At 45.0% G+C, this 27,919-nt stretch overlaps 1 protein-coding gene and 1 non-coding gene across 3 annotated transcripts in view; both read right to left on the reverse strand.

Annotated features, from left to right (window-relative positions):
• LOC144694827 (glutamine--fructose-6-phosphate aminotransferase [isomerizing] 1) overlaps positions 1–27,857 on the reverse strand; it is a 75,366-nt gene extending 47,509 nt beyond the window's left edge. The window contains exons 1-4 of one of the 2 annotated variants that reach the window (XM_078565441.1): positions 27,754–27,857; positions 10,172–10,279; positions 6,037–6,144; positions 1,912–2,037 (exon numbers count right to left, since the gene is read on the reverse strand). In XM_078565441.1, the coding sequence (XP_078421567.1) occupies positions 1,912–2,037; positions 6,037–6,144; positions 10,172–10,279; positions 27,754–27,760 (349 nt within the window). In that variant the 5' untranslated portion in view covers positions 27,761–27,857. The remainder of the gene's footprint in view (positions 1–1,911; positions 2,038–6,036; positions 6,145–10,171; positions 10,280–27,753) is intronic. The other variant, XM_078565440.1, reaches the window with a different exon arrangement.
• Positions 23,524–23,630, reverse strand: LOC144695109 (U6 spliceosomal RNA). Its single transcript, XR_013579872.1, has one exon. It is a non-coding gene; the product is annotated as a U6 spliceosomal RNA (small nuclear RNA).
• Positions 27,858–27,919: the final 62 nt, after the last annotated feature.

Raw genomic sequence — 27,919 nt, forward strand, 5'->3', positions numbered from 1 at the left:
AGATACAAATCAGCCGTGGTTTCACTGAATGACCCAACAGGCTCAAGAAGCTGAACAGCTTACCCCTGCTCCTCTGTTTCAAACTGCTGCAGATTGCTACCTGCTTCAATTTTGGGCTTGGCAGTGCAAATTCTTGGATTTTCTGTGGGAAGAGACTGAGCCAACACCAAATGGAAGGTAAGGCATTTTGTGCAGTCTGCCAGTTTGCACATTATGCTGCTGCTGCCACTGAAATAAGCTACACCTTTCTCGGAACCAAAAAATGCAGGATGTACTTGACATTCGATAGCATTACCATTGCTGAATTCCCTGCTACCAATGTCCAGGGTGGACGGGTGTGATTACCATTGTCCAGAAACTGAACTGGACTAGCCATATAAATACTGTGGCTGCAAGAGCAGATCAGGGGCGAGGAATCCTGCAGTGAGTAACTTCACCTCCTGACTCTACAAAGCCTGTCCTCCATCTACAAGGCTCAAGTCAGGAATGTGATGGGAGTGCTCCCCACTTGCCAACACCACTCTAGAAGCTTGACACTAACCAGGACAAAGCAGCCCGCTTATTTGGCGGTCCCTCCACCACCAATGCACAGTGGCAGCAATGTGTACCAACTGGAAGATGCACTGCAGAAGCTCACCAAAGCTCCTTCGTCAGCACCTTCCAAACCCACGACCACTACCATCAAGAAGGACAAGGGCAGCAGACACACGGGAACACCACCTTCTGGAATTTTCCCTCCAAGCTACACACCATTCTCAGTTGGAAATATATCGCCGTTCCTTCATTGTCGCTGGGTCAAAATTCTGGAACTCTCTCCCAAACAGCATTGTGGGTGTACCTACACCACATGGACTGCAGTGGTTCAAGGAGGCAGCTCACCACCACCTTCTCAAAGGGAATTCGGGGTGGGCAATAAATGCTGGCCTAGCCAGCGAGGCCCACGTCCCATGAATGAATCAAAAAATCTTTTAAGCTGGCCCACCAAATGGTAACAGAATCAAGTCACTGCAGAGAAGAAGCAAGGTTTCCAACTCTGACAGGAAGACAGCAATACGGAGCACTATAACGAGAGCAGCAGTGAGCCAAGGCAACAGTTCAACCACCACCAATTTTTCTGGTCATCAGCTATAAGCGACAAATGCTGTGTTGGCATTGTTGCCCACATGAAGCAAAATAAGGGGAGGCCTTTTATCGGCAACTTCAAGTGAAGCAAATTCAAGGCGGTGTATTTTTTGACACTAAGTTTGGGGAGCTGCCACTTCTACCTTCTTCTCAAAAGGACAGAGAAGCTTTATGAGGTTCATGGCTTCCAAGCAGGATGGTTAAAAAAATAAATAAGTCAGGCGGGAGAAGCTGAATTAGGAAGAGGTGAATTTGAAAGTTTTCAAGTAAAACCAAGAACTTCAATGTGGAACAATAAAAACTGAGGAACAAGACATCCCTTGCCAAACAATGCCTGAATCCAACTTACACGACTTCCTACAAAACACATTTTCCTCAATTAAGAGTCTGCCATTAAGAGGGCACTGTCGTGCCAGTACCATAGAAGAAAAGAAGTATTTGGCAATGTTTAAGGAAGGACACAGCTTCTGGTCCAAGGCTTCAGAGTACTGATGGTGACAGAAGCATGAAGCATGGTTTGAAGGGACAGAGAAACTGCTGAGTCTCCGTTCACCATATTGATGGAGAAGGGCAAACTGACTTAATCATAGAGTGGCTCTGGGTCTCGATACATGGTTACGGCACTGAGACTTCTCTCACCAAGATACAGAAACAATGCTGTGGTTGCATTGGAAGATATACGAAGACAAAGTCATAGCTTCCCATTTTCCCAAGCTTCTCACATTAGTTATTGCAGTTAGTGCATTGCATTCCCCAAAAGACCATTTATGAACTCAGGTCAAAACTCACCATTGTTCTTGTCAGACCGCTGTGGATGACTGTTGACTGAACTTGGGACACCATGAGTCGCCCAACGTGTGTGTGCGATGCCAAGATGCACTTCGAAATCAATGTCAAAATCTATGGAATCTTGCTCTGGAAAGGATTAGGCATTGGGACAGTCAAGATCATTGTGAACTATTTTCTGCATGTATCATAAGCAATTGTTTATCAGAAATTTTTTGTCCATCACCTTATTGTAATAGCCTTAAATTGTTAAAAGGTAAAGAGTAGCTAAAGTGAACATTGGTCCCTAAGAAGATGAGACTAGTGGATTAATAACGGGCTACCAGGAAAAGGCAGACTTGAACAAATATTCTGTATCTGTCTTGGAAGACACAAAAAGAATAGTAGAAAAGTACGGGAAAAAAGGGAGGGAAGAAAATAAAACAATCACGATCACAAGGGAAAAAGTACAAAGAAAACTCATGGGACGAAAGGCTGACAAGTCCCCTTGACCTGACTGCCTGCATCCTAGGGTCTCAAAAGAAGTGGCTGCAGAGATGAGTATTTGCTGAGTGACAGGAAACAGCGGGTAGTGGTTAATGGATGTTTCTCGGGCTGGAGAAAGGTTTGTAATGGAGATCCCCAGGCATCATCTTGAATATAATTAAGAGTAGCGGGAAGGAACAATGACAGGACATACGCCATAGAATTGGGGACGGGGAACATGGGTTTGTGATGATTTGCCAGCATTGGGTAGAGACAGCCTTCCCAGTCCTCCTCTCATATATTTCCGAGCAGCGAGTTTTAAATCTACTTTCAAAACGTCAATGCATATAAGGGAAGCTATTCAGCTTCCCTTATAGCTAGAACCTTATAGCTACAGCCAGAATACAGAAAAACGTGCAACCCACCAATCAACTCATTTAAGCATCATTTGAAAACGCCTGAGACTTTGGCTTTCACTGAACATGCTGGATGGCCATATTAAATGTTCACTGCTCTGTTGAGAACGAGGTCTTTCTGAGATCCGCTTAACTACTTGAAGGAAAAATTGTTGGGAAACGCAGAAAGAGTTGGGCTGACTGGATTTCTCTTTGAAAGAGCTGGTGTGGACTTGATGGGCTGAATGGTCTCCTTCTGTGCTGCATTTTTCTGATTGGATAAAAGGGTCATTTTTGCAATGCCATTAAATGGTCATCTTGGCCTCAAACGTTAACTCCGTTTCTCTCTGCACAGATGCTGTCAGACCTGCTGACTATTTCCAGCATTTTCCATTTTTATTCCTTTTATTTACTTTCACCTGAACTCCCTTGTTCTCAACCCTGGGCATATCCTGATACGGTATTCCCGACTAACGTTAACTTGGCATTTCAATATCATGTACTCTGCTATGATGTCCCTTCTTAAAGCTGAAGGATTCCTGTTTTTTCAGGGATATTAACTCAAGCCTTGGTTGCAAGAGCTGGCTTTATAACTTTTGTTGCACTGCTCCCCATAGTTTGAGTGGAAGCCTAGTGTCCCAGTCACCAAAAAACTAACACAGAACTAAAGGTACAGTTTGATAAGTCAAAAAATGCCCTGCAAAATTGATGATGAGTCACTGATTGCTTTGAAAGCAGGCCAAGTCTCCTTTTGTCCTCATGATCCTGTCAGGATACACAACTGGGAAAGAGAGAGGGGGAAACCCCAATCTTGTAGTTAAAGCTGTATTATCAGCCCAGGATAAGACTTCCGCAAGATGTCAATTTTGTGTATGTCGCATGCATTGTTATGTGAACCTTCTCATCAGATGACTGCCTCAATCATTTCCTGTGTCACAATTTATTTCTTTCTCCTTGTTTCGTCATGTCCAAAATCAGCTTGTGTACATTTTATTCTGGCTTTCAGATGAAATGCTTCAGGAAATAATCTACTTGAGTTCCTCACTAAATAATGAGAACATTTATTTTGCTAATTAGTTTTTTAATATCTGTAACTCGTCCCAGTTTGATCACCTCTAGGAGGCATAGCCACCAGCAGTTCTTCGATGTCTTGGGCGTGTACCATCCCTCTGTGCAACAGCACTGCAATTAAAATCATGCAGAGCTTTAAACCCGAGACTGGTCCTGTCCTTATCTGGCATCCACATACTGATGGTTTCTGCCAAGCGTCACTCGTTAATCATGAAAGTTAGCCTTGGGCTGCTTCTTTCTCCCTCCGTAAACTACAAGTAGAATGGGTGCTAGTGCGGTTGCAACAAGGTAACTCAACATCAACAGATACCTGTAGCTCAGCATGGTACTTTTTTGCATTGTATCGAAGTAAAGAAAATAAAATGCTTGCATTTACATAACGCTTTTCGCAACCACCAGGCATTTCAAAGCACTTGACAGCCAATGAACTACTTTTGAAGTGTAGTCACAGCTGTATTGTAGGAAATGTTGTCATGTATGGTTCAGTACATTATTTACTTACATATGAATCAGGTACAGTCGGCCATTTGGCCCCTTCAACCCTGCTCCACCATTCACTAAGATTCTGGCTGACCTGATTGTGGCCTCTACTCCACATTCCGCCTATCCCCTGTACTCCTAGATTCCTGACTGACAAGGGAGTCAATCTACCTCGGCCTCAAAAATATTCAATGGCCCCGCCTCCAATGCCCACCAGGGAAAAGAGTTCCGATGGATCACAGCCCTCAAGAAAAATTTCTTCTCATCTCCGTCTTAAATGGAATTAAAAGTCTTTTGATGACCTTGAAACCATTGTCAATTTTTATAAAAACCCATCTGGTTCACTAATGTCCTTTAGGAAGGAAATTTGCTGCCCTTACCTGGTCTGGCCTATATGTGATTCCAGATCCACAGCAATGTGGTTGAATCTGAAATGGCTTGGCAAGCCACTTAGTTTCTTGAGGGCAATTAGGGATGGGCAATAAATGCCTTATTTTTAAACTGTGTCCCCTAGCTTTAGTCTCTCCCACAAGGGGAAACATCCTTTCAGCATCCATCAAGTCCTCTCAGGATCTTGTATGTTTCAATACGATCACCTCTCATTCTTCTTTCTCAGGCCCAGGTCGAACAGTACATGATTATGGCAACTCCCAAACTAAACTTGATTCCTTTATTAAAAAGTCTTTGTTTAAGCTAAAACAGCTTTGACTCTGTTATTTTGCATGTGTGAGAGCCCGCAAAGGAGCTGTAACATTTAACATTTTCAGTGGCTGCCTGTCGTTTTCTTCTTGGAGGTATTTTTCAACTTCTACGAACAGACAGGCTCCCATCCCTGTGGACGAGCTGTTAGAATGGGCCACAAGGTTCGCCTGGGGATTACGACCGCTGACATCAGGAGGAGCAGGGTAATCCACTTTTGAACAAATAGGAAAGCAATCCAGCAGAAGCCCTTAACTCATTTAGAAGATGTCTGAACGTGCGCCTCAAGTGCCGTAACCTGCAGGGCTACGGACCAAATGCTGCAAAGTGAGATGAGGCTGGGTGGCTCGCTTTTCAGCTGGCGCAGACAGGAAGGGCCAAGTGGCCTCTTGCTGTGCCGTAAACTTTCTAGGACTCTATTCTGATACTTTGTGAAGGGTGGCACTGAGGAAAAGCAATTGACAACCCAAATCAACAAAGCCTCACGTGTTTCTGCTCTGAACACTTTTTTAAATTCATTCACGGGACATAGGTATCATTGGCTAGGCCAGCATTTATTGCCCATCCCTAATTGCCCTCAAGAAACTAAATGGCTCGTCAAGCCATTTCAGATTCAACCACATTGCTGTGGATCTGGAATCACATATAGGCCAGACCAGGTAAGGGCAGCAAATTTCCTTCCTAAAGGACATTAGTGAACCAGATGGGTTTTTATAAAAATTGACAATGTTTTCAAGGTCATCAAAAGACTTTTAATTCCAGACTTCTATTAGAGTCAAATGCCATGGTGGGATTTGAACCCAGGTACCCAGAGCATTCCCCTGGGTCTCTGGATTACCAGTTCAGTGACAGGACCACTACGCCACCGCCTCCCCCTACACTGTTTGGTTTAATCTTGTGATTTAGTGGGTGATACCCATTCCTCACTGCTCATAATGCTGGTTCGATGCCATTTTGCACAAATCAAGCCTCCACTGAGTGTGGCAATCAGATGTCATTCATACACCAAAATACCTACTTTCAATTTCATCTTCCAATGCTTTGACCTTGCCACTCTTCTTGATCAGATGGATCTGATGTGCATTATTTTCCCAGTTCTTGTCATTTCCTCCATCAATTCCAACGCCTGGCAAGAAAAAAAAATATTTCTGAGAATATGACAGAGACAAACTCAAAAGTAGCTGACCCTGAAGAAATGACAAGCAGCAAACTGTAATTTATGCTCTGAACAATTCGGGAAGCCCCCAACCGACCCCTGTCCTCTCCTCCCTCCACAGCCTGCAGTACTTTTGTTTGAGATTTCCTAATTCTGGGGTAGCTCCCAGGCTGGTGAAAAGTTATGTTTCCATTCTCTCTCTTTCTTGTCATTGTTTCTGAAGTTTCCCTCAAGGACGCTCCATATCAGCAAGATGTGTGTGGCTAAATTGGATTAAAATCAGCTAGTCTGGGTGCTTTGATGTATAGTAGTTTTGAGATGTTAATTAGATAAGCGTAAGGAAGTTAAAAGGTAAAGTGTAAATTGCATTTGTTGAATAAACCATTCAAAAGAATGGGTAAAATCTTGCAACCAGCTGGGAGACGCCAAGCAATGTGTTTATCTTACTGATAAAATTGGCGGAATGAAAGGATTATTGTTCGGAGAAGTAAACTTAAAAGACCTAGTAATACAATGGAACATTTACATTCAAAGGGGAAGCTAGGTATACACAGAAAGGAGTGTGTGTGTGTAGGTCAGAGGCATTTAAGATCTCACCAGCCTGTAAGGTGACAAATGTGTCTGCAAAGGAACCTCATTTTGAATTCATAAGGTCAAATGTGCTTTGCCTGGTGTCTGTTTGAAGTCTATGGGTAACTGTTGCCTTGGTGAAGATTTACCTGGAGTGATTAATTTGGGATTTGCTTAGTGTTTAATTTGTTGTTAAATTAATAAATGTTTAATTTAGTTTTATATAAAAAAAACCCTTTCACGGCTCAATGGTCTTATTCTTGAATTCAGAGCTGCATCTCAAACGTACCAATTGTAAGTATAGGCTATGACAGTTGTTTAAGTTTCCCTCTGGGGTTTAAACAGCCCAGCCTTTACCAGCTGCTGTGTCATAACAGAGGGAAAGGGTGGTTGAAAAGAAAAATAAGCATTAAAAGTAGAAAACATTCACTCTAGACTGCCTTTCCCCTAAAGTGTTCTGATGTGGCAATTTGTAAAGAAATATTTCTGGTCCAAGAATCTTTTGATCAATTGGGTTACAGGGGCAAGTTGCAATGATATGTTGCTCTCCTGATCAGAACAACTGCTGGGAACTGATAGTGTGAGCCCATGTGTCATGGTGAAAACAGCAACAACAAATTGACACAGCCAGCTCTTGCACCCAAGATTGTCAAAGGGCACCTTAAGGGGCCGAGTAAAGTTAGGAGAGGGGTGAAATATAAGGTGGTTTAAGGTTTGGTGGCGGGGGGGGAGAGAAGTTGGTGGGGGAGGTGGTTGTAGGGACAAGCAAGCATTGATAGGAGCAGATAATCAAAAGATGTCACAGACAAAAGGAACAAAGGGGTGTTAAAGGTGGTGATATTATCTAAGAAAATGTGCTAATTAAGAATGGATGGCAGGACACTCAAGGTACAGCTCTAGTGGGGGTGGGGTGGAAAGACTGACGATAGGGTATTACAGTTATAGATTTAAAAATAATGGAAATAGGTGGGAAAAGAAAAATCTATATAAATTATTGGAAAAAACAAAAGGGAGGGGGAAGAAAACGGGAAGAAACGGGGTGGGGATGGGGGAGGGAGTTTAAGATCTAAAGTTGTTGAATTCAATATTCAGCCCGGAAGGCTGTAAAGTGCCTAGTCGGAAGATGAGGTGCTGTTCCTCCAGTTTGCGTTGGGCTTCACTGAAACAATGCAGCAAGCCAAGGACAGACATGTGGGCCAGAGAGCAGGGTGGCGTGTTAAAATGGCAAGCGACAGGGAGGTTTGGGTCTTTCTTGCGGACAGACCGCAGGTGTTCTGCAAAGCGGTCGCCCAGTTTGCATTTGGTCTCTCCAATGTGGAGGAGACCGCATTGGGAGCAACGAATGCAGTAGACCAAGTTAGGGGAAATGCAAGTGAAATGCTGCTTCACTTGAAAGGAATGTTTGGGCCCTTGGACGGTGAGGAGAGGGGAAGTGAAGGGGTAGGTGTTGCATCTTCTGCGTGGGCATGGGGAGGTGCCATAGGTTGGGGTTGAGGAGTAGGGGGTGATGGAGGAGTGGACCAGGGTGTCCTGGAGGGAACGATCCCAACGGAATGCCGCCAGGGGGGTGAAGGGAAGATGTGTTTGGTGGTGGCATCATGCTGGAGATGGCGGAAATGGTGGAGGATGATCCTTTGAATGCGGAGGCTGGTGGGGTGATAAGTGAGGACAAGGGGGACCCTATCATGTTTCTGGGAGGGAGAAGGCGTGAGGGCGGATGCGCGGGAGATGGGCCGGACAAGGTTGAGGGCCCTGTCAACGACCGTGGGTGGAAAACCTCGGTTAAAGAAGAAGGAGGACATGTCAGAGGAACTATTTTTCAAGGTAGCATAATCAGAACAGATGCGACGGAGGCGAATGAACTGAGAGAATGGGATGGAGTCCTTACAGGAAGCGGGGTGTGAGGAGCTGTAGTCCAGGTAGCTGTGGGAGTCGGTAGGCTTGTAATGGATATTGGTAGACAGTCTATCATCAGAAATTGAGACAGAGAGGTCAAGGAAGGGAGGGGAAGTGTCAGAGATGGACCATGTGAAAATGATGGAGGGGTGGAGATTGGAAGCAAAATTAATAAATTTTTCCAGGTCCCGACAAGAGCATGAAGCAGCACCGAAGCAATCATCGATATACCGGAGAAAGAGTTGTGGGAGGGGGCCGGAGTAGGACTGGAACAAGGAATGTTCCACATACCCCATAAAGAGACAGGCATAGCTGGGGCGGGTACCCATAGTCACACCTTTTATTTGGAGGAAGTGAGAGGAGTTAAAGGAGAAATTGTTCAGTGTGAGAACAAGTTCAGCCAGACGGAGGAGAGTAGTGGTGGATGGGGATTGTTCGGGCCTCTGTTCAAGGAAGAAGCTAAGGGCCCTCAGACCATCCTGGTGGGGGATGGAGGTGTAGAGGGATTGGACGTCCATGGTGAAAAGGAAGCGGTTAGGGCCAGGGAACTGGAAATTGTTGATGTGATGTAAGGTTTCAGAGGAATCACGGATGTAGGTGAGAAGGGACTGGACAAGGGGAGAGAGAAGTGAGTCAAGATAATGAGAAATGAGTTCCGTGGGGCAGGAACAGGCTGACACGATCGGTCTGCCGGGACAGTTCTGTTTGTGGATTTTGGGTAGGAGGTAGAAGCGGGCCGTCCGAGGTTGGGCAACTATCAGGTTGGAAGCTGTGGGAGGAAGATCTCCAGAGGAGATGAGGTCAGTGACAGTCCTGGAAACAATGGCTTGATGTTCAGTGGTGGGGTCATGGTCCAGGAGGAAGGAGAAGGAGGTAGGAGGAAGTGTCTGCGAGTTGACTTTACAGCCTTCCGGGCTGAATATTGAATTCAACAACTTTAGATCTTAAACTCCCTCCCCCATTTCCGTTTCTTCCCCCTCCCTTTTGCTTTTTCCAATAATTTATATAGATTTTTCTTTTCCCACCTATTTACATTATTTTTAAATCTATAACTGTAATACCCTATCGTCAGTCTTTCCACCCCACCCCCACTAGAGCTGTACCTTGAGTGTCCTGCCATCCATTCTTAATTAGCACATTTTCTTAGATAATATCACCACCTTTAACACCCCTTTGTTCCTTTTGTCTGTGACATCTTTTGATTATCTGCTCCTATCACTGCTTGCTTGTCCCTACAACCACCCCACCCTCAACTTCTCTCCCCCCACCCCCCCTCAACCTTAAACCAGCTTATATTTCACCCTTCTCCTAACTTTACTCAGTTCTGCCGAAGGGTCATGAGGACTCGAAACGTCAACTCTTTTCTTCTCCGCCAATGCTGCCAGACCTGCTGAGTTTTTCCAGGTAATTCTGTTTTTGTTCTGGATTTCCAGCATCCGCAGTAGTTTTTTGTTTTTATCTCTAGGTTAAAGGGTCCAACTGGACAACTCCTTTCCCTCTCCAACAAGCAAACAAAAATTCGTGCACTTGCCAGCAGAGTCGTATCCTCTGTACTCGAGACGCTGCAGTCCCTTAATGAGAGTTTCAAGGATCTCCCTTCTTGTCCTCGGTACATGGTAGTTCAGGTAAGCAAAGATTCCTGGAAACAAAAAAAACACAAGGGAACATTTCAGTCTCTTATTCTCAATTGGGGACAATCAGTTCCTGCAAGACTAGAGAATCCAGTGTTGAAAGAACCAAGTACAAAAAAACCTTACTTAACAAGTGAGTCCCTATAAATGAAAAATAACAGAACATGAAATGCCAGGCTGGCATTCACTGAGAAATTCAAGGTACTGACACCTTATTTTATATACAGTTTGGCCAGACTTGTGCTAATTTCCAGTCATATGACAATGTACTGAAACCTGAAAGAATTGCATTTAAGTCACGCTTGGTGTGCCAGTGACATCTCAGTCTGTTTCACGTACAGCAAACTACTTTAAAAAAAAACTGCTCCTCAGAAATGCAACCTCAAAAGTCAGGCAAGAAGGGCCTCCTTCTCTTAGCTCGACCAGCCAACTGAAGGAAGCCTCATCAGTTGCGCGTCTTATACAGCAGGCACTTCCCTGATAATCATTCATCACACCTCACCTATTTTTTGGCATTTCTTCAATACCAGCACTACAATGACATAAATGAAAAGTTTTTTTTTGCAATGTTTACTTCACAGATCTCTGCCTGAGTGCATATTTATACTTCAACTGCAGCCTTGGCATTGAGCAGTTTTTCTTCAAATTACCACTGCGATTTTGGTATCAGTTCTTGAATTAAAAGTCAGGCCTGGTGTAACTCCTCAATGAAGCAGTGGGATACTCGCTTAATTGCTTCAGGGACAAACCTGGCCTTCATGCCTGACTTACACTCCAAGTGTAGAGTAGGTTCAAAGAGTTACCACACCCATTCTAAACACAGGGCATTTGGCTTCCAACTGGCAGGCGGGATCACTGAATGTTTGAAAAGGTATTCAGTCCAAGCTATTCAGCACCAAACAGAATGGGATCTGGTTCCCGTACATCCATCCACAGCATTCACTTGGAGCTCTGTAGGTACGGAACATATGGCACACTGGAACCGAAGACACGTTTGCGTGGCCTTTAAAGAATTTAAGAGCAGTTACCAGATATGAAAGAGACAAAATACTGCTTGCAAATGCTGGAATCTGAAATACATGCAGACAAGACTGCATGGACCAAATGCAGGTTGGATGATCACTTAGCTGAACACCTCTGTTCATTCCGAAGCATGACTTTGAGCTTCCTGTTGCTTTCCACTTCAATTCTCCATCCATTTCATACCTCAGCCTCCGGCACTGTACCCGAAGCTCAATGTCGCTCCCTTTCCTGCCTCTGTACTTGCTTAAGCCCCTGTTATATCTGTAACATTTCCCAGTTCTGATGAAAAGTCAGAAACTGTTTCTCTCTCTCCACTGCTGCTGCCTGACCTGCTCACTATTTCCAGCAGCATCTGTTATTAATAAAAAGTTCGCTTTCATTTAGTCTCAGGATGAAATGAGCAGAGGTCAGTTGGGTTTTGTTTCCAGTTTAATACTTGGACTGAAAACTCAGTGAAAAGACATTTTTTTTCTAACTTGGTAATATCAAGCTGGATGGTGCTGCAGCAGACTCATCTTCTGATAAAATCCATTTATAGGATATCTGACAGCACGTGACACATTGAACAGGAGGAGGCCATTTGGCCCCTTGAGCCTGCTCTGCCATTCAAGAAGATCATGGCTGATCTGAACATGGCCTCAACTCCACTTTCCTCCCTGCTGCCCACGAACCCCCTCCCCACCCCCAAATCACCCGACTCCCTTGTAGGTCAAAAGTCTCTCCAACTCAGCCTTGAATATATTCAGTGACTTAGCCTCCACTGCTCTGTAACAATGAAATGTCCTGTTCTCTGAAAAGTTAGATTGTCTCATGTAGATATCAATGTGAAACATAACCGTATAAATTAAGAATGAAGTTAAAATGGCCAGTGAAGTAATGCACTATTTATGCCAGAAATTAAATGAGGGTTGATTGACAGGTAAGGAGGCCATTTCACAAGCTCCCAGAGGCTCCACAAAGCTGTTGTAAATACTATCACACAAAATCTAAATCAAATCCAATATACTGAAGGATATTAGCCAGCTCACTTCCTTAAAGCTGCACCTCGTACATGAGACTCCAATAGAAAGGTAATCATTAAGACCAGCATCGCACAACTGAAATTTCATTGCAATGCACCAACTCCAGCCTTGCTTTATTGCTGAACATAAGTGTGCTGACATCCAGCAAATACAGTGGCAAAGGTACTTCTACAAAACAGCCAGGTGACAAGCAAATTCTGCATTCGAGGTATCAAACCCAAAATTAATTAAAGCAAACAAGGATGGTTGCCTGGTTTGGAGACCATTTGATAAACATCCACAAGGTACATATGAGAGTCAATTTCTCTTGGCTGTGAAAGTTAGAACATGGAGATCTTGGCATCGTACTAGTTTTAATCATTATATACACTTACTCAGGACTCGACCTAATCACTGGGTTTAATGCCCCAAGCTCTTTTCAAATTGAAGTGAACTGATTTTTTTTCACTGCCTAAGTTATGGTTGCAGCTCTGGGGCTGCCCTGCAAGCAGCAGTCAGTAACTTCAGGACACTGGAGGAAGAACACACTGGCAGCCAGCGTTGCTGCAGGGAGTGGAGTGACATGTATCTCCGCCCACACTCTACTCTCAGTCATGCTACAGAGGAGAGGCACTGGGTGGTGCTTGGAAGGCACGGAGTTGAGGCTGAAGTTTTCACAGGGGAGGCACCAAATGGACATTGATGCTTCCCTCCGCTAAGCTCCCCTCTGCTAAGCAAGCATGTGAAGAGACTGCTCAATTTCTGCCAAGGGATGGAGGCATGACTTGAGAAGAAAAACAGGGAACTTTGCTTTGAAAATAAAGAAAATCATTTTCTGAAGCTCTCCAATTTAATCAGCAGCACATTTCGTTTTCCTATTAGAATATCACTGTCACATTACACAAACAAAGAAAAACATTTGTACAATCCCTACATTATCAAGGCCAGCTCTTCTGCTGGGAATTCACTTTAGAGTTTCCAATTCCTGGTTCTGTTTCCAAAAAGTAAAAAATGTTGCATTTTTTTTTACATCTTCCAATATCCTGAAAGGATAGGTTTATATATAATTTAGCTGAAATATTTTCTAGTGTTCAGGGAAAATCATAATCTAAGTTAGCAGAAAATAGTAAGTTGGACAATCAGCACCGTAAGACAGAAAGTATAGTTAGTATTTCAGGTCAGATTTCTTCATCAGTGATTGACATGAAGGATTGCTTGAAAATGGAGGCGATCTCAGGAATGGGATGGTGACTGACTTATTGCTATTACCACTTTCTATCCAGGCTAAAACTGGATTTTACCTTCATTTCAATCAAGTACAATCCACTAACTCTAGACTTTTGTATTATAATACGATTCCATGGCTGGTTAGTCTAAGCTTTATCATTCGATTTACACACCAACAATTCGGATTTATACAGCACCTTTACACAACAAAATGGTCTAAGGTACCTCACAGGAGCACCATCTGTTATTCCTATATCAAACCAGTCAAGTATGGAACAAGACACCACTACTTCTCTTGATAATAGGTTTAATCATGGAATGCAGCATTACATATGTTCACTTCACAGTGACCAACCCGTGTCCCAGCAGTCTCTCATTATTATTGCTCCGTGTACTTACTAAACAATGCCCCATCTTAACAACATAATTAACATACAATTCACACAAATGAACAAAAATGGAATCCAAGTCACATGAGGTGATATTAGGCAAAAACATGGGTCGGTTTGAGGGAGCCATAAAATGAGGAGAGACAGGCAGAGAAGCGGGAATTCCAGAGTTCAGGAACGAGATAGCTGAAAGCACGGCTGCAAATGTTGGAGTGATCAAAATCAGAGATGTGCAAGAGACAAAGTTGGAGGAGCAGAGATCTCAGAAGGTTTCGGAGCTGAAGGAGGTTTGAGAGAGGGAGGGGCAAAGCTATGGAGCAAACTGAAAGCAAGAATGAGAATTTAAAAAGTGAGGTTTTCGTGCACAAGAAGTTACTGTGGGTCAGTGAGTGCAGGGATGATGGGGAAACACTTGGTCTGCATTATGATCCAGGCAGCAGAGTTTTGGATGAGTTTAAATTTATCATGGATAGATTGACTTCAAGAGTGTGGGAGTTCAGAGGTTACAAAAGCAACGGATGAGGATTTTAGCAGTAGGTGAGCTGATGCGGGGCAATGTTACAGGTGTGGAATTGCAGTCTTGTTTTCTTCGTTCATGGGGTGTGGGCATCACTGGCTAGGAGAATATTTATTGCCCATCCCTAATTGCCCTTAAGAAGGTAGTAGTAAGCTGCCTTCTTGAACCACTGCAGTCCCTGTGGTGTAGGTGCACCCACAGTGCTTTTAGTGAAGGAGTTCCAGGATTTTGACCCAGCGACAGTGAAGGAATGACGATATATTTCCAAGTCAGGATGTTGAGTGGTTTGGAGGGGAACTGCCAAGTGGTAGTGTTCCCATCTATCTGCTGCCCTTGTCCTACCAGATGGTAGTGGTCGTGGGTTTGGGAGATGCTCTCTAAAGGGCCTTGGTGAGTTCGTGCAGTGCATCTTGTAGATGGCACACACTGCTGCTACTGTGCGTCGGTGGTGGAGGGAGTGAATGTTTGTGGATGCTAATCAAGCGGGCTGCTTTGTCCTGGATGGTGTCAAGCTTCTAGAGTGTTGTTGGAGCTGCACTCATCCATGCAAGTGGGGAGTATTCCATCACACTCCTGACTTGTGCCTTGTAGGTGGTGGACAGGCTTTCCGGAGTCGGGAGGCACGAGATTCCTAGCCTCTGACCTGCTCTTATAGCCACAGTATTTATATGGCTATCCAGTTCTGGTTTCTGGCCAGGATGTTGACAGTGGGGGATTCAGCAATGGTAATGCCATTGAATGTCAAGGGGGGGACGGATGGCGTGGTTAGATTCTCTCTTATTGCAGTTGCTCATTGCCTAGCACTTGTGTGGTGTGAATGTTACTTGCTACTTGAAAGCCTAAGTCTTCTGATGTAATAAATGAGTGGTCAGAACTCAACTTGGCGTCAAACATCATACCAAGGCTGACAACAGTCTGATCTGAACTCAGAGTGTCACCAGGCACAGGTGCAAAGTCAATGGCCAGGGAACAGAGTTTGAGGCAAGGATTGAAGAGAACAACAGATTCCTTGCTTGTTCCTATTCCCCAGATACTGATTAGACGATTAGGGTTTTTTTTCCAACTAGAGGCATGGCAGGGCAGCTCAGTCCCATGTTATGTACCGTCTGCAACATGTGGGAAGTCCTAGATGCTCCTTGCGCTCTGACCGACCACGTACAGGAAGTGCCACCAGCTGCAGCAACTTGAGCTCCGAGTTTCAGAGCTTGAGCGGCAGCTGGAGGCACTGAAGGGCATCCGCGAGGCTGTGTGTTTCATGGATAGCATGTTTTTAGACGTGGTCACCCCACAGTTTATGGAAGTGCAGACAGAGAGGGAATTGGGTGACCATCAGTCAGAAGAAAGGTGTCAGATAGGTAGTCAGGAAATCCCCAGGGTGCATCTTGCTCGAGAACTGTTTTCCTGTGTTGGAAAATGGTGAGAGTGACAGTTCCTCTGGGGAGTGCAGCCACGCTCATGGCGCTGTGAGTGGCTCAGCTGCACGGGAAGTGGGAGAGGGAAAAGAGGGGAAGGGCAATAGTGGTAGGAGACTCGACAGTAAAGGGAACAGACAGGCATTTCTGCGGCCGTAAATGTGATTCCAGGGTGGTATGTTGCCTCCCTGGTGCCAGGGTCAAGGATGTCACTGAACGGCTGCAGGGCATGCTAAAGGTGGAGGGCAAACAGACAGAGATCGTGGTACAAATTGGTACCAACAACATAGGTAGAAAGAGGGATGAGGTCCTGCAAGCAGAATTTAGGAAGCTAGGGAACAGATTAAAAAACAGGATCTCAAAAGATAGTAATCTCTTGATTACTTCCGGTGCCACACACTAGTGAGTATAGAAATAGGAGGTTAGCCCAGAAGAATGCATGGCTGGAGAGATGGTGCAGGAGGGAGGGCTTTAGATTTCTGGGTACAGTGGGACCTGTCCAAGGTAGACGGGTTGCACCTGAATCGAAATGCGGCCAACATCCTTGCAGGGAGGTTTGCTAGTGCTGTTAGGGAGGGTTTAAACTAATTTGGCAGGGGGGTGGGATCCTGAGAGGAGGTTCAGCAAGGGGAGAAGCACAGCCAAAATTAGCAGAGAGAGCAAGTGAGTCTCGAAGGCATGGAAATTATAGGCCAGTTAAGGCACAAGGGAGCTTGGTAAGGTTGGACGGTATTTAATTTAATGCAAGGAGTCTGATGAATAAGGCAGATGAGTAGTGGGCACAAATTAACACATGGAAGTATGATATCATTGCTGTCACAGAGACATGGTTGAGAGAGGGGCGGGATTGGCAGCTCAATATTCCAGGATATAGGGTCTTCAGGGGAGACAGGGAAGGAGGTAAAAGAGGAGGGGGTATCGCAATATTGATCAAGGAATCAATTACAGCAGTAAGGAGGGATGACATCTTAGAAGGCTCCTCAAATGAAGCCATATGGGTGGAACTTAAAAATAAAAAACGAGCGATCACATTGGTGGGAGTATACCATAGCACCCCCAAACAGTCAGAGAGAAATAGAAGAGCAGATATGTAGGGAAATTTCAGAGAAGTGTAAAAATAATAGGGTAATAATAGTGGGGAACTTCAACTTCCCCAACATTAACTGGGTTAGTCATAGTGTGATAGGTTTAGAGGGAGCAGAATTCTTAAAATGCATCCAGGACAGCTTTTTAAGCCAGTACATAGAAAGTCCTACAAGAGAGGTGGCAGTCCTGGACTTGAATGAATGAAGCCGGGCAAGTGGTAGAGGTATCAGTGGGGGAGCAGTTTGCAGATAGTGATCATAGCTCCGTTAGATTCAAGGTTGTTATGGAAAATCACAGAATCACAGTAAAGAAAAGGCCCTTTGGCCCATTGAGTTTATACCGACACGTGAGAAACACCTGACCTACCTACCTAATCCCATTTACCAGCACTTGGCCCACAGCCTTGAATGTTATGGCGTGCTAAGTGCTCATCCAGATACTTTTTAAAGGATGTGAGGCAACCCGCCTCCACCACCCTCCCAGACAGTGTATTCCAGACCGTCACCACCCTCTGGGTAAAAAAGTTTTTCCTCACATCCCCCCTAAACCTCCTGCCCCTCACCTTGAACTTGTGCCCCCTTGTGACTGACCCTTCAACTAAGGGGAACAGCTGCTCCCTATCCATGCCCCCCATAATCTTGTACACCTCGAAAAGGACAAGGATGGGCCAGAAATCAGAATTCGAAATTGGGGGAAGGCCAATTTTAATAAGAGCAGATATGAATTGGCCAGACTGACTGGGAGCAGCTACTTTTAAGTAAATCTGCGTCAGAGCAGTGGGACTCATTCAAGAAGGAAATAGGGAGGGTACAGGGCCAACACATTCCAGTAAAGACAAAGGGTGGGTCCAACAAATCCAGGGAACCCTGGATGTCGAGGGATATACAGGATTGGATAAAGAGAAAAAGGGAGGCTTATGGCAGATACCCAGGGCTCAAAACAGCAGAAGCCATAGAGGAGTATAGAATATGTAGGGGGGAAACTTAAAAAGGAAATTGGAGAGCAAAAAGGGGGCATGAAAAAACATTGGCAGGTAAAATATAGGGAAATCCAAAGTTATTTTATAAGTACATTAAGAGTAAGAGGATAACTAGGGAAAGACGAGGGCCCATTAAGGACCATAGTGGTAATTTGTGTGTGGAGCTGGAAGACGTAGGTAGAGTTCTAAATGAATACTTTGTGTCGGTGTTCACAAGTGAGAGGGATGACGTGGGTATGGAAAATCAGGCAGAAGGACTGTGATATAATTAGAGAAATTAGCATAGAAAGGGAGGGGGTTCTAAGTAGGCTGGCAGGCTTAAAAGTAGATAAATCTCAAGGCCCGGATGAAATGTATCCCAGGCTGTTGAGTGAGGCAAAGGAGGAGATAGCAGGGGCACTGGCAATAATTTTCAATACCTCTCTGGCCACAGGAGAGGTGGCAGAGGACTGGAGGACAACCAATGTAGTACCGTTATTCAAGAAGGGAGGAAGGGATAAGCCAGGGAACTACAGGCCAATCAGTCTAACCTCAGTGGTGGGGAAACAATTGGAAGCAATTCTGAGGGACAGAATTAATCTACACTTGGAGAGTCAGGGATTAATCAAGGACAGTCAGCATGGTTTTGTTAAGGGGGATCATGTCTGACCAATTTGATTGAATTTTTCGAAGAGGTGACCAGGTGTGTAGATGAGGGCAATGCATTTGTCGTAGTCTACTTGAACTTCAGCAAGGCTTTTGATAAGGTCCTGCACGGGAGACTGATACCGAAGGTAAGAGCCCATGGGATCCAAGGCAATTTGGCAAATTGGATCCAGAATTGGATGAGTGGCAGGAAGCAGAGGGTGATGGTTGAGGGGTGTTTTTGTGACTGGATGCCTGTGTCCAGTGGGGTTCCACAGGGATCGGTGTTGGGTCCCTTGCTGTTTGTGTTATGTATAAACGATTTGGACTTGAATGTAGGAGGGTTGATCAGTAAATTTGTGGATGACACGAAAATTGGTGGGGTGGTAAACAGTGAGGAGGATAGCCTTCGATTACAGGAGGATTTAGATGGGCTGATCTGTGGCAAATGGAAATTAATTCAGATAAGTGTGAGGTGATGCACTTGGGCAGGACAAACAAGGCATGGGAATACATGATGAATGGTAGGACCCTAGGAAATACCGAGGATCAGAGGGACCTTGGTGTGCATGTCCACCGGTCCCTTAAGGTAGTGGGACAGGTAGATAAGGTGATTAAGAAGGCATATGGGATACTTGCCATTATTAGCCGAGGCATAGAATAAAAGAGCAGGGAGGTTATGCTGGAATTGTATAACATGCTAGTTAGGTCACAGCTAGAGTATTGTGTGCAGTTCTGGAATCCACATTATAGGAAGGATGTGATTGCACTACAGAAGAATGCAGAGGAGATTTACCAGGATGTTGTCTGGGCTGGAGAGTTTTAGTTATGAGGAGAGATTGGATAGACTGGGGTTATTTTCCCTGGAGCAGAGGAGATTGAAGGGGGACATGATTGAAGTGTATAAAATTATGAGGGGCATAGATAGGGTAGACAAGAAGGAACTTTTCCCCTTGGTGGAGGGATCAAGAACCAGGGGGCATAGATTTAAGATAAGGGGCAGGAGGTTTAGAGGGGATGTGAGAAGAATTTTTTCACCCAGAGGGTGGTGGGAATCTGGAACTCTCTGCCTGAAAGGGTGGTAGAGGCAGATACCCTCATAACATTTAAGAAGTATTTGGATGTGCACTTGCAATGCCATGGCATACAAGGCTATGGGCCTAGTGCTGCACTTTCCCTTTAAATGTTCCTATAGCACTCACCTCAACAATTCCCTGTGGTAGTGAATTCCACATTTTCACCACTCTGAATTCCTGATTGGCTTTCTTGTTAATTCTCATCTCCTGGTGGCCTCAGTTTTACTATTCCACACCAGTGGGAACTCTACTGTGTCTACTCTATTAAAAGCTTTCATCATTTTAAAAGCCTCAAATACATCACCCCATTGCCTTCTCTTCTCAAAGGAAATGACATCCAGCCTGTTTCTAGTATCCTGATAAGGAAAACCTCAAATGAATATCCTGAAAATAGGCCAAATAAAAACATCTCCATCGCATCTGTTCTAATGATGTTCTCTTCCACAATGGCACTTCCGATGCGTCTTCCTTGTTCCTCAATCGAGGATTCCCCCCACCCCATCAACTGTTGTTGACAGGACCCTCAATCATGTCTGACCCATTTCCCGTACTTTTGCCCTCACCCCTCCCAGGATGATGAGAGGGTTCCTGTTATGGCCGATGCAGTTGGTACAGCTGAGTTATTTAAAAATCCCAGAGGGAAATTTTAAACAACTGTCATAACCTATATTTTTAAGTGTTATGTTTGAGATGCGACTCTAAATTCAGGAATCAGACCACCAGTTCTTGAGGTTTTACATTAAACTAAATTAAACATTTTATTAATTTACACAGGTTAAAAATATATTTACACATGGCTACAAATTACTACTATGATAACTTTTAACAAATTCCCAAACTAATCTCCATTAAGGCAACAGCAACCCATTGACTTAACCAAATACCAGGCAAAGCATTTTCACCGTACGAATTCAAAATGAGGTTCTTTTCACTTTGGTTCCTGTGGAGATAGTTGGAGGCTTACAGCTGCCTTTTGATCTCACATTGCCTCTGCTCTGCACACCCAAAAGCTGAAGTTATACCTACCACCACCCACTGAATGTAAATTCTCATTGTATCACCAGCCTCTTCTAAATCTCTCTAACAATATAACCCTTTCTATAGTACCAATTTTATTAGTAATATAAACATCTTGCTTGGTATCTGCTAGATAAGTGTCAGTTTTCACCCCAGTTCTTAAATGCTCGATTCAAAAAATGCAAATACACTCTACCTCTCTTACATATCAAAAGTAGTGCATATCAAAGCACCCAGACCAGCTGGCTTTAATCCAATGAAGACACATCCACAGACTATACCTCTATTTAAAAGAAAAATATTTTCCAATAATATTATATACATTAATAGCCTCATGACAGTTAAGGGGAATGTCCTCACTTTCCACCCCGCCAGCCTCCGTATTCAGAAGATCATCATCCACCATTTCTGCCACCTCCAGCATGATTCCATCACCAAAAACACCTTCCCCCTCCCCTGTCAGTATCTCAAAGGGCTGTCCCCTCCACGACACTCTGTTGCACTTCTCTGTCACCACTAACACCCCAGCCCCTTACAGCAACAACTTCCCAAGCAGTCACAGGAGCTGTAACATTTGACCATTTACCTCCTCTCTCCTTACTGTCCAAGGCCCCAAACAAACACTTCTTCCAGGCAAAGCAGTGATTTACTTGTACTTCTTTCAATTTCGTACGCTGTCGTCACTGTTCACAATGCTGTCTCCTCTGCATTGGGCAAACCCTGACAGGGTGACTGCTTTGCGGAACACCTCTGCTCAGTCTGTAAGCATGACCCTGACCGTCCAGTTGCTTGCTGTTTCATTTCACCATCTTACTCTCACGCTCATATTTTTGTCCTTGGCCTGCTACAACGTTCCACATGAAGGCCAACGCAAATGTGAGGAACAGCACCTCAGCTACCAATTAGGCACTTTACAGCCTTCTGGACTCAACATTGAGTTCAACAACTTTTGACCAGAACACTGTCCACCATTTTGATTTTTTTTGCCAAGTGCCAGTCTCTATCTTGTTTTTGATTTCAGACAGCGATGACCTTTATTCTGCTAGTAACACCTACTCTGGACCTACGCTTTGTTTCTTTATTACAACCATTATCATTCCCTTATATCCCATGACATCTTTGGTATTTAATCTCCCTGCCCTCTCACTTATCCCTGACCTTTCCTTTTGCTGCATTTGACCCTCCCCTGTTTTTCCAACAGCATAAAACCCATCACATTCCTGCCTCTCTTCAGTTCTGACAAAGAATCATACAAGACTCTAAATGATACCGCTGTTTCTCTCTCCACAGGCGATGCCAGACCTGCTCAGTTTTTCCAGCACTTTTTTTTTTTTACTTAAAATAAGAATGGTCCTTTTTTGCAGAAACCAGGACATTTTGTTCAGCATTCCATCAAGAGTTAGCAGAAATAAATCAAGTCAGAGTGGACTGAAGGAAAAAGGACTCAGCAATCAAAGAAATGATAATTATAAGTCTGATACTGCCAATAATCAGAGAAGCATTATTAATGAGTTGAAAGGGATTGGATTTCAAAACATACTTGAACAATAGGTTTACAGTTACCAAGAAGAAATCAGAAGGGCACAAAAATGAAATGTACCTCTGCATCTGATTTAGCTATCTTACCCAAAATCTAGAGCACAATATTGCGGCAGACCGAAAATGTTCAGCAGTATACTGGTACCAAATTAAATTGCTGGGGCGGATTGCATCGTATCATGAATTAACGTGCTATACTTTCACCTCTGGGACCTCAATTTGAATGCAGGCCATATGTACGAGATGAAGGTTTTCTCTGTCTGCTGGCTAGCAAGGCTTGACCTGTTTCCTCATGGATTTGGGCCAACAACCCAAAACTGCCTTTAATTTGATACTGAAATTATGATTTGATCTGCCAAGAGTGACTGGTGTTTGGATGAGTTGAGGCTCAATTTTGGGGAAGAGTTGTGAGTTTTGCTTGACACTCAATGGAGCATTGTTTGAGGCTGACATTGAGTTCTTTGACAGCGAGTAGGAGCAGGATACCTGGCGACTATTCCGCAGCTTGAGCCGACAGTGCTTGACGACAACACTCTGTGCACAAAATGGAGAAGCGTTTTAGTGCCCAACGATAGCACATTGATCTGCACAAACCATCATGCAAACTTGGGAGAAGGAAAGCAGGGAACAAGAATGCAATGAATGAGATGGGGTTGAGAATTCTGCATTTTAACAGAGCTTTAGTGACTGGAAGCCAGTGTCCAGTGCCGTACCACGGGGATCTGTGCTGGGTCCCCTATTATTCGTCATTTATATAAACGACATAGATGACTATGTGAGGGGTAGCATTAGTAAGTTTGCAGATGACACAAAGATTAGCCGGGTGGTTAACAGTGAGGTTGAGTGTCTTGGGCTACAGGAAGATATAGATGGGATGGTCAAATGGGCAGATAAGTGGCAGATAGAATTTAACCCTGAAAAGTGTGAAGTGATACACTTTGGAAGGAGTAATCTGACAAGGAAGTATTCAATTAACGGCATGACACGAGGAAGTTCTGAGGAACAAGGGGACCTTAGCGTGTGTGTCCATAGATCTCTGAAGGCGTAGGGGCATGTTAGTGGGGTGGTGAAAAAGGCATATGGGACACTTGTCTTTATCAATTGAGGCATAGATTACAACAGTAGGGAGGTCATGTTGGAGTTGTATAGAATCTTGGTGAGGCCACAGCTGGAGTACTGTGTGCAGTTCTGGTCGCCACATTATAGGAAGGATGTGATTGCACTGGAGGGGGTGCAGAGGAGATTCACCAGGATGTTGCCTGGGATGAAACATTTAAGTTATGAAAACAGGTTGGATAGACTTGGGTTTTCGTTGGAGCAGAGAAGACTGAGGGGCGACCTGATTGAAATGTTTTGAAAGTCTAAAGTACGGAACGCTTCACGAATTTGCATGTCATCCTTGCGCAGGAGCCATGCTAATCTTCTCTGTATCGTTCCAATTTTAGTATATGTGCTGCCGAAGCGAGCACGGGCGACCTGATTGAGGTGTACAAGATTATGAGGGGCGTAGATAGGGAGCAGCTGTTCCCCTTAGTTGAAGGTCAGTCACGAGGGGACATAAATTCAAGGTGAGGGGCAGGAGGTTTAGTGGGGATATGAGGAAAAACATTTTTACTCAGAGGGTGGCGACGGTCTGGAATGCACTGCCTGGGAGGGTGATGGAGGCTGGTTGCCTCACATCCTTTAAAAAGTACCTGGATGAGCACTTGGCACGTCATAACATTCAAGGCTATGGGCCAAGTGCTGGTAAATGGGATTAGTTGGTAAGTCAGGTGTTTCTCGCGTGTTGGTGCAGACTCCTTGGGCCGAAGAGCATCTTCTGCACTGTGAAATTGTGGTGCTCATTATGTTTTTTGGAGTTTGGCTTTTCAATTTCTTTTAATCTACAACATTCACTCGTACTCAGGAAATCACTATCTCATGAGCACAGGCTGAGGATCTTTCTGTTGGTTAATCACCAGGGAGCTGGTTGCATGACCGAACTCAATCTCATACCCAGTATGGATCTTCATAATGCTGTGACTCCACCAGGACTGCGTTCCATCAGCCTTGGCTGAGACAAGAGTGAGGCAAATGGGAACACGATATTCCTTTCTGAACTCCAGTCTGGCCCTTTGATTCGCAAACAAGTTTTTACCATTCCAAATTCTGAAGCATGCTTCAAGCTTGCCAGGTGGGCACCCATTTCAATTCTTGCACCTCAAACTTGACCCAAAACCAACACTTCTACCAAGCTGCCAAAACAGCCAGATCATCATTTTGGGATGAGAAAACAGTGAAAAATTGTTTCCAATGGTCGACGAATCAGCAAAATGGAGACAGGCACCCCAAGTTTTTTTTCCTCAAGTGAATGTGTTTTAAAACACATAGAATCATTAGGAATTTATAGACAGGAAGCCATTTGGCCCATCATGTCGCCATCCAGCCTAAACCCACTTTGTAGCCTTGTAGGCTACGGTGCTGCCAAAACATATTCAACTACTCATTAAACTTAATGAGAGTTTCTGCCTCTCCCACCCTTTCTGGCAGTGAGTTCCAGATCCCCACTACCATCTGGGTGAAACATTCCCCATTCCCCAACCTCTTAACCTATTCCTCCTGGGCGTAGAACCCTCAACCAAGAGAAAATGGGACCTTTCAATCCACTCTGTCCAGATACATCATGATTTTATACACTTCAATTCCATCTCCACTCAGCTTTCTCTGTTCCAAAGAAAACAATCAGAGTCTGTGTGACCTTTCCTTGCAACTAAAATTCTTTAGCCCAGGCAGCATTCTCGTAAATCTCCACTGTATAGTATCCTCTCTAGTGCAATCACATCTTTCCTATCGTTCAGTGACTAGAATTGAGCGCAGTACTTCAGTTGTGGTCTAACTAATATTTTACACAGTTCCAGCATAACCTCGCAGCTCTTCACACACATTATGTTAATGCAATTGGCTATTCAGGACAAAACCACGCACCATTTAAGACAAGATTGGATATCTATTTGGAGGGCGAATATAAAAGTTAAGAGGAGGGGCAGGGAAATGAGATGAGCATAAACAGCTCCATCCGAAAAGCCAGAACCAATCTTTTTGTGCTCTGTAATTTCTTATAGCATTGCTCCCCTGACTGAGAACAGGATAATTGTAGGGAAAATGGTTACTGTGGGTGAAAAAAAAAAAGTTTTACATGAGAACACAACACATTGAAACTGGAGGAACAGCACCTCATCTTCCGACTAGGCACTTTACTGCCTTCCGGTCTGAATATTGAATTCAACAACTTTAGATCATGAACTCTCATCCCCACCCCCTTTTTTCCAATAATTTATATAAATTTTTCTTTTCCCACCTATTTCCATTATTTGTAAATGTATTTTCATCCATTGTTTTATCTCTACCTTTTAGCCTATTTCGATCCCTTCCCCCCACCCCACCCCCACTAGGGCTATCTGTACCTTGCTCGTCCTGTTTTCTACCCTTAATGTCACCTATTAGCACATTTCTTAGCTAATATCACCATCGTCAACACCTCTTTGTCCTTTTGTCTATGACATCTTTTGGCAATCTCCAACTATCACTGGCCCTCTATCCAGCTCTACTTGTCCCACCCTCCTTAAACCAGCTTATATTTCACCTCTCTTCTATTTTTCCTTTGTTCTGTTGAAGAGTCATACGGACTCGAAACGTTAAATGTATTCCTCTCCGCAGATGCTGTCAGGCCTGCTGAGATTTTCCAGGTATTTTTATTTTTGTTTTTGACATTGAAATGTCAATTGCTTTTGTAGTATTGTCACAACATTTTCAATAGAATATCACTCCCCCAGGCATGAACATAATGTTTCAAGAATTGACATTACAAACTTCATATAATTCAGTCCCACTTTCTTGTGGTGGATATGTGTTCTTTAAAAACTGACAACAATCCTGGTCAGCATGGAAACCCCACGTATAGCTGGAGCCAGTGGGCTGACAACTTACAGCAAACTGTAAGCCCACAGTTTAGTTCATATCTTGCCATCACAGCCAACATCACAAGAGGGTAGGTAGCCTAGTGGTTATGTTATGGGCTTGCAATCCAGGAGCCTGCACGATGAATCCAAAGGCATAAGTTCAAATCACACCATGGCAGCTGGAGAAATTTAAATTTAATTAAATAAAGGCTTAAATAAAAACCTAGTCTCAGTAATGATGACCATGAAACTGCTGGATTGCTGTAAAAACTGATTTGATGCACTGATGACCCCCCCCCTGATGGAAGACACCCAGCTGGCCTGACCTAGTCTGGCCTACATTTGACTCCATGTTTGAGGCAATGTGAGTGGCTCTGAAATGGCCGAGCAAGGCACTTGCATTCAAGAAGGCAGCTCACCACTACCTTAGAGCAAGGGCAAGTAGGGATCCTGTCCTTATCGGTCATAATCACATTCCGTAAAAGAATTAAATCAAGGTTCACAGTCAGGTTGGCCGCGCTGTCTTAGCGAATATCAGGGCCAGCCCCACCATGACATCAAACATCACAGCTACTGGCATGGCCAGCACCACTGTGGCATCACAGTCACCATCATGGCGAGTGCCACAGCCAGTCCCGCCAGCCCTACTGCGCCATCACGGCAGGAATCAGGATATCATAGTGAGCACCATGCTCTACTGAGACCATCATGGCCAGAGCTGCTGTGGTGTCAGGTTGTCACAGTCAGCCCAATTCCAGTTTCACAGTGGGCATCACAGCAAACCCATTATGGCGTCAACGTCACAGTGAGTGCCACAGCCAGCTGCGTTAGCCCAACTCTGGCATCACAGTGGATGTCACTGCCAGCCCCAATGTGATGTCCTTGCCCGCTGGCAGGGTGAGTGACATAACCAGACCCGCTAGCCCTCCTACGGTATCACGGCATCACAGCAGGCGTCACGGCGAACCCGAACATTCCATTGTCACAGTGTGACGCCGCCGGACACGCTTTCCCCTGAGGTATCGCAGCGGGCATCACGGCGAACCCTAATGTGCCAACGTCACGGTCCATTGTCACAGTGTGACGCCGCCGGACACGCTTTCCCCTGAGGTATCGCAGCGGGCATCACGGCGAACCCTAATGTGCCAACGTCACGGTCCATTGTCACAGTGTGACGCCGCCGGACACGCTCGCCCTGAGGTATCGCAGCGGGCATCACGGCGAACCCTAATGTGCCAACGTCACGGTCCATCGTCACAGTGTGACGCCGCCGGACACGCTCGCCCTGAGGTATCGCAGCGGGCATCATGCTGAACCCCATGGGTACCAACACAGATCACCCAAAGGTGGTGGTGGTGGTGGGCACCCCAAAAAATAAACAACACGTGACCTTTCTCTCTCCAACCCCCTTCACCCCCGCCCCAGCCACCACCACCAATCCATGGCCGGGTGAGGGTGTGAAGCCTGCAGACCGGCTCTCCCCCCTCCACGCCTGCTGATTGCCCTCAGTCTGGGCCCGGGTCTTGTTCCCGTCCCGCCGGGGCTCCCACACACCCAACACCGCTTCTCAGTCCCTCCACACAGGCCAGGCCGAGCCTTACCCACCACCCCACCCCACCCAGCCAGCCGCCGGGCCACGGACCCCCGCACTCACCGCACATCCTGGCCGCTTCGCTTTTCCTTCCTTCCCCACACCACCGCCTCCTCCTCTCTCTTCTGCTGCCGACGCCGAGCGGCCTGAAAGTGGCGGCCCCGGTTTCCAGCACCCGCCCCCTTCCCCATTCCCCGCCGCCATTGGCCAGGCCCGCCGCCCAAACCAC

The sequence above is a fragment of the Cetorhinus maximus genome, chromosome 20 (genome assembly GCF_964194155.1).
Source record: "Cetorhinus maximus chromosome 20, sCetMax3.hap1.1, whole genome shotgun sequence".
Taxonomy (NCBI): domain Eukaryota; kingdom Metazoa; phylum Chordata; class Chondrichthyes; order Lamniformes; family Cetorhinidae; genus Cetorhinus; species Cetorhinus maximus.